This window comes from Penaeus chinensis, chromosome 43 (genome assembly GCF_019202785.1).
Source record: "Penaeus chinensis breed Huanghai No. 1 chromosome 43, ASM1920278v2, whole genome shotgun sequence".
Taxonomy (NCBI): Eukaryota; Metazoa; Arthropoda; class Malacostraca; order Decapoda; family Penaeidae; genus Penaeus; species Penaeus chinensis.
Genome location: NC_061861.1, coordinates 6,431,643 through 6,439,142, shown reverse-complemented (window position 1 = coordinate 6,439,142; position 7,500 = coordinate 6,431,643). Strand labels below are relative to the sequence as shown.

The following is a 7,500-nucleotide window of genomic DNA, read 5'->3' as shown; positions in this document are numbered from 1 at the left end:
GATTACGTCGATGAAGTTGCAAAGAACTTGAAAAGAGGAATTCGTGAAAAATGGCCATACACACCAGCCCTATTCAAAAATAAGGAAAAGCACAATTTCACTGCAGAAAAACTGTGTAATCTGAGTGCGAAAAATTTCATTTCCCAACAAGTGTTTTGTGAGAGAGTGTTTTCGCCCCTTTTCCTTTATCTGACCACAGACATGAACTTTGCATATTTGGCCTATGATATGCATGAAATCGATATGTGGAAACCCAAAAGTTCATTAATACCTGACCATAATCAAAACTGTGAAAGACTGATTGGATGTCATATATTTACCCTATATTATAATATTAGTAACGTATCCCTCTACATATATTGCCTGCATACAGAATGATGTGGTTTGCCTGCTCATTTCTTGGTATCTTTTTAACCTTGAAGTATCTTATACAACGTTTTTGGAAAATCATTAGTGCGTCATATGAATCCCTAGCTTTCCAATTCATACTTGGTGAGAGTTCGGCGCCGGCCATTTTGATGACTGTCGACGTGGCAATGCGAGTATTATGACAATTACGGTGCACCAAAGTTGAGCTGTGTTGGGTACACAGGAACTATGAAGCGAACTGTGACTTACTTTCGCATGTCTCTTATATACTTCAGTCTTATTTGGCTTGATACTGCCACCATGTTTTATATGTTGTTTTGTTACTCCATTTGAGGGGAAAGGTGAATAAAATACGGAGCTCTGCTGAGCAACACGAGTATATTCTGGAGTAGTGTACAACACTAATGTTTACATAAGGGTTACGTACGCATGCAATATATGTAGAGGGATACGTTACTAATATTATAATATAGGGTAAATATATGACATCCCTCTTTTTCAAAAACAAAAGACAGTGGGTTAGATTCTTATCATATTTGATATATAGTATTTGGTAGTTAGTTACAAAAATATGTGAGAATCTGCAATGTATCAAAAATAGAGTTTAACATTCTATGAGCTGCTAGAGTTGGGTAACTGAGATTGCACCTGAGATTGCCTTGTGTTCACAGACATGTAAATTAAGATTTAGCACCTTTGTCAGTAATTTTCAAAACAATTGGGTAGGAACATAGCACTCTGTTTTCTGAAATTTTCAAAAAGAATCAGGTAAGAACATAGCACCTTGTTTTGAAAATCATATTAGTATACTGGCCATTATTATAGCACTTTCCTTGACACTATTGAACACTACACTTAAACACTGTGAAGACTGAAACAGATTATAAGTTCAGTCTATTAGGCTTCTTGATAGTACGGCCACATCTTGTTCTTGTGCCATCGCAAGTTGATTCTTGTTCTTGAGGCACTACTTCAGGAGCCTTACTCACATGATCTTGCTCGTTATCTATATTCCATGTGGTTCCAGTAGACTCTTCTGTATGGTGTTCATCTGGAAGTGGATGCTTGGGTTGATAGATCGTAGAGCTTCACTATCATTACTGTTTGACACCTCTGCTACTCTAACAGAACTTACTGTGAAATAATCCTCATTGGGGTCATCTTGGCTGAACTCATGCACGGCAGATGTTCTGTTAGCTTTCCTGGGTTTGTCACTGTTGAAGTTTCTATGGACTTTATTTCCAGCATAATGACTTTGACTTGTGCCCTTACTCTTGTTTGTTTTATTCTTATTTTCTGGTACTGACAGACACATTTTTTGCCAGTGGTTCATTTTGCCACATGCATTGCACCTTGCACCATATGCTGGGCAGGATTGTGGGGGGTATTTTTTGTGTACTCGCCCACATTTGTTGCATGGTTTTGCTGCCCTTGCAAACTTAGGGTATCCCACAGCATCGACATTTAGGTCATAGTTGACTGTTTTGACTCTCATGTCTTTGTTATCTCTTATGGTTGCTTCATGAGATCTGGCAATGTCAATAGCTTTGCTCAACCTTATGTCTTCACCTTCCATGATAAGGCTTTTCTGCAAATCATTACTGTGTGCAGGCAATATATGTAGAGGGATACGTTACTAATATTATAATATAGGGTAAATATATGACAGACATGACAAAATGTGAAGACATAAACAGATTTGTTGTAACAGAAACTAGAGAACGGCGCAGTCGGAGATATGGCAATGTACACAAAGGAGTAGAATGAAAATTATAATGTATGTAATATATAACGTTCCAAATAAAATCATTACTTGACTATTTTCCTTTTATAGCCTCTTGTTAAATAGAATATGTTACTTCAAATCATTTAAGCGAACTGAGAAGTCCGAAAGCCAAAGCATGTTCTCGGCGACCCAAGCCCGATTCGGTGGGAGAGAACACAAAGTAAAGAGAAGTCAAGCCTACTAATTGAAAAATTAGTCTTATGGCAATTAAAGAACTTTATATAATATTAATTTATAATATATTTTTTATGCAAAAATACTAAAGAAAAGTATAATATTGAGGTATTTTAAAAATAAAATAGCTATACCGACAACAGAATACGAGGCGTTATTTGGCGTTCGAAGCGGTGTCTAAATCATAATTTTATCAAAACTTTCAATTGAAAATAGAGAACGCGAGATATTCTTTGATTTTAATAAAACATACATTTCCAAACTCAGTAAATTCATAGGCGCCCATTTCTTAACTTGCCCCCGGGATTCGAGCAAATTTTAGAAAATCGACAAATATTGAAACACCCTATTCAGACCTAAATTGTCGCAGTCCTGTCGCAGAGAAGGCTGAACTCTTGGGAGCTAGCTCTCACTTCAGTCTGGGAAATACTCTCCTCCCCTCCCCAACGAAGGCTGAGCCCACACAGGCAGAGGCAAAAAAAAAAAACAAAAAAAAAAAACAAGTCCACCATAAAAGCAGGGTCACAACCTCAGCTGATGCGGGAAGGCTTGTGGCGTAAAGGAGTAAGGCTACCTTCCCAGTAAAGTCCCTGGTAAGCCCGTCAGATAGCTCACCCTGTGGAGGGAAAACGTAATGAGCCAGATGACAATCCTTCAGCGAGTAATTTACCATTATCGGCGCTTCTGACTCTAGACCGGACAACGTTTGAGAGGACAAGAGTTGCCAATTTCTGCAGCTGATCAGAATAGATGTTGATAAAATTTTGATATACTGATTACTGTGTTTATTTATTCACTGTTTCATATTGTAGAAACATTCCACTCACTGCTGTATTATGAGTATATGGAAACAAGTCAAACTTTTATTCAAGTGTAATTAAATTAATTTCTCAACATTGTAGTTGCAGGAATGGGAATATAAATGACAGGGAAAACAAAAAAACATTAACTCTGAAGAAGCAAATGAGACTAGAAAACAATGAATATCACATAAGAATATTAGCAGATAAGATAAGAGCTAGATCCCATGAATTTTAATTAGTATATGAGCTCAACTAAACCGACTACAGTGCCACATCAGCAAGGATAGCACTAAACGAAATCCCATTGCCTTTTCCCACCAAATATACGCGGCTCTGTATATTTTTCCACGTAACTAAACTTACAAAATATCATAGAATAAGGGAATGCACGGTAAAGTTATCCCATAGAACCCTCGGAGAAGTGCACGATATAGTGATCCTCGAGAAAGGACGGAAAATTGGCCGCCGTCGTCAGTGTGTTGTCAGCTGTCATCGCAATCGACTCCTGGGTTCTGTACATTTCTCCGCTGCTTTTCTTCTCTACTTTTCTCCCAAAGAGCCTGAAATAATGGCCACGCCGCAGCCACAGAACGAGGCACCCTGGTGGATGAAATATGGTGCTCGAGGAGTCGGATGTGGAGGAGGAATAAGTGAGTGGAAGATTGTTAAATATGTTTGACCCTTTCCGAACACCTACACAAGGTTTTACTTTTTCCATTTTCCCTTAATCGTTTCTCTTTCCTCTCGGCCCGTTTAGCGGACGGTGAGCGACGCGCAGATTAAGGAAGAAATATCAGAAATGGGCTTTGTTAAGGCACTTGCTACTGTAAAATAAGTAAGAAGAGAAAAATCAGGCATCAAAAAATCATGTGACTGAGATGACACAATGTAGGTTTCTTTTCATAGAATTTCATAGAAATTTGGTAAATTTTTCTGTTGCACACAGCCATCCCACCTTGCAATTTTTAGTTCTTGTCTCATTTATCCACACTACAATGTGTGAATCTGTTGCTATTGTCCATTGCAAATAATATGAAGGGAAGTATTGGTGGTGTATACAATGTGTTTGCACCCTTTTGAGACAAACCCCCTGTTACTCCAGCCACTCCTGGGAAATCCACAAACATTACTGTATGAACAAAAACCTTCCTTCGTGTTTTTTAATTTTTTCCCCATTAGTCTGTGCTTATCTCTTTTTAGCATTATCAAGTGTATATGAGATGTAGAAGGAACATCTCGGTCAACAGCAACATTTCTTTTCGTTTCACTTCACTCCCAACTCACATATTTTTGTTAAACAATAAATTTGATGGTGCTAGAACAGTAGATTCTTCATGAATTTACAAGAAAGTTTATATCACCCAGGAAAGACCTCAATGTTCAAACATCTGTGGGTTTGGGAGCATCCACAATAGCCAGAACTTTGTCCGCTAGTGCATATATACCAGTTTCAACTATATTATTTCAACTATCTTAGTAGATTGTACATTTCTCTTGGAAAAACCAAGATGCACTTTTTATACCTTAGGATGATCTATTGTACCTGAACAATCCCTGATCGGTTTTATGACAGTTTTTCTTGGATTCATCATCCAATATTGTATGCTGATATGCATGACTAAAATCAAGTTTCCTGAATAATTTAGCCACCTGCCAGACTACCAAATTCATTCATTCTTGGCAGTGAAAAAGTGTCCTCAGAATTCTTAAATGAATCTGGTTTAGATATGATAACTGTAGGAGTGGACCCAGTTTTTCATAGGTGTGGAACCTTTAAAGCTATAAAACATCTTGTGTAGCAGTTTCCAATACTACTGCTAATTAAAACACCTTCTTGCATATCACTTTTTTATTATCTTTGTTCTAATGCTAGCTTAGGGCAGCAGTGGCTGAGTGGTTAAAGCATTAGACTCAAAGACCGTCATGACACTCCGAGTTTGAAAGCTCAAGTTACCGGTAACTTGAACCTGGGCATGTAACTTCATCTCGATTGCCAACAGACATGGGAGTCCACAATCCAGTGGAATGGCTCGTGATAGTCCCAAGCCCGGATGAATGGGGAGGGTAGGCATCCAGCTCTAAAAAAAACAAAACGAAAAAAAACAAAAAAACTAGCTATAACTATAATGCAGATCATTTTGCTATTGCGACCCCTGACGGAAGAAGCCAAAAGAGGAAGTTCTAATGCCAGCTACTTCACTTGAATATCACCATCATTTATTCCTACAATAAAGTGGGTCTTAAAGTTTTTGATTTTGAGGCTTGATAGATATGGGTTCCAAACTGGCTAAAAACTGAGCCACAGTCTCACCTTGTTTCCTATGGCATTTGTGAAATCTCAATGTAGCCACTGTTTCTAACAATTTGGGCTTAAAATACTTGGCTAGTAATGTACGCACTCTTCAATTTTTTTTTGGAAATACAAGTTCTTGAGTAAGTTTTGGGTCCCAAGAATATCAACAAGTTAGATATTTTCTCAACTGGATCCTGCATTATTTACAATAAAGCACTGTTCTAGCCATTCAGCCTAATTTATCCAGCACTCCATCCCTTCATTATATTCATTTACTTGGCCTATTTTGTGATGCCATTGTGAGAATTTAACCCTGTCCTTTGGACCCAAGATTTAGAAGTCCTGGGTGGAACAACAATTTCTTTTATATTAACTTTCATCAGTCTTGATTCTTGGCATGATTATAGTCTCCTTTTAGTTTTTATCCTCTTTGCCAGTTTATATTAGGCTGAAATACTATTCTGTATAGCTTGGATGGCTCTGAGAGAAACAATCTTCATTTCACAAGACATTTATTTCCCTCGTTGTTTATATTTTTCCTGCTTGAGAGTCCAAGCTCGGTATCTCCCTCTTTTAGGTTCGGCTAGGTTATTTTTCCTAATCATCAAATTGCTAAGCCTAAGCCTTCTATCTTTTCTTTTTTTTTATTATTTTTTTTTTTCATGTAGCACTGTGTCAACAAATGCTTATCTCTTAATGTGCATGTCTGTCCTAAATTTAGCATGGAAAAGGAAAAGATAGGGCAAGCATTGGTTGATAAAGAGAAAAAGGAAGTACTGACAAAAAGCGAGATGATTAATTTTTTTTCTTAATATCATTCGAGTGTACTGTGTTGGGGTTATGATACGGTATAAGGTACCATGTTTTTGATACTACCTTTTGCCAGGCACAGCTTTGGATTTTTTATCCACATATTAAGATAAGTATATTTTTTGGGTTACATGCAAAAATTTACTAAAAATTGGAACAAAATAGTCACACAGTTCAGTAAACAGATGTTAACACTAGGATATTTACCCATTGATAGTGTTTTTATTTACTGTTGATAAGAGTGTGATAATGAATTAATATATCCCTATGTGTGGATGAAACATTAGTCAATAGAAGTGCCTCTTTCTCTCCTCTCTCTCTCTCATGCCTCTCTCTTTCCCTCTCTCTCTCTCATGCCTCTCTCTTTCCCTCTCTCTCTCTCATGCCTCTCTCACTCCCTCTCTCTCTCTCATGCCTTTCTCACTTCCTCTCTCTCTCTCTTGCTTCTCTCACTTCCTCTCTCTCTCTCTTGCTTCTCTCACTTCCTCTCTCTCTCTCTTGCTTCTCTCACTCTCTCTTTCTCTCTCTTGCTTCTCTCACTCTCTCTTTCTCTCTCTTCCTTCTCTCACTCTCTCCTGCTTCTCTCACTCTCTCTCTCCTGCTTCTCTCACTCTCTCTCCTGCTTCTCTCACTCTCTCTCCTGCTTCTCTCACTCTCTCTCCTGCTTCTTCTCTCACTCTCTCTCCTGCTTCTCTCACTCTCTCTCTCTCTCTCCTCTCTCTCTCTCTCATGCCTCTCTCACTCCCTCTCTCTCTCTCATGCCTCTCTCACTCCCTCTCTCTCTCTCATGCCTCTCTCACTTCCTCTCTCTCTCTCATGCCTCTCTCACTTCCTCTCTCTCTCTTGCTTCTCTCACTTCCTCTCTCTCTCTCTTACTTCTCTCATTCTCTCTCCTGCTTCTCTCATTCTCTCTCCTGCTTCTCTCATTCTCTCTCCTGCTTCTCTCATTCTCTCTCCTGCTTCTCTCACTCTCTCTCCTGCTTCTCTCACTCTCTCTCCTGCTTCTCTCACTCTCTCTCCTGCTTCTCTCACTCTCTCTCCTCTCTCTCTCCTCTCTCTCTCCTCTCTCTCTCCTCTCTCTCTCCTCTCTCTCTCTCTCCTCTCTCTCTCTCCTCTCTCTCTCTCCTCTCTCTCTCCTGCTTCTCTCACTCTCTCTCCTGCTTCTCTCACTCTCTCTCCTGCTTCTTCTCTCACTCTCTCTCCTGCTTCTCTCACTCTCTCTCCTGCTTCTCTCACTCTCTCTCCTGCTTCTTCTCTCTCTCTCT

At 39.0% G+C, this 7,500-nt stretch overlaps 1 protein-coding gene across 6 annotated transcripts in view; it reads left to right on the top strand.

The window, feature by feature from the left end:
• Positions 1-7,500, top strand: part of LOC125048229 (calcium channel flower-like) — a 32,941-nt gene that overhangs the window by 4,113 nt on the left and 21,328 nt on the right. The window contains exon 1 of one of the 6 annotated variants that reach the window (XM_047646814.1): positions 3,317-3,782. The exons of the other annotated variants lie outside the window; for them this stretch is intronic. Coding sequence (XP_047502770.1) covers positions 3,701-3,782 — 82 coding nt within the window. The 5' untranslated portion in view covers positions 3,317-3,700. Of the gene's footprint in view, positions 1-3,316; positions 3,783-7,500 lie in introns of those variants that run through there. 6 annotated transcript variants of the gene reach the window in all.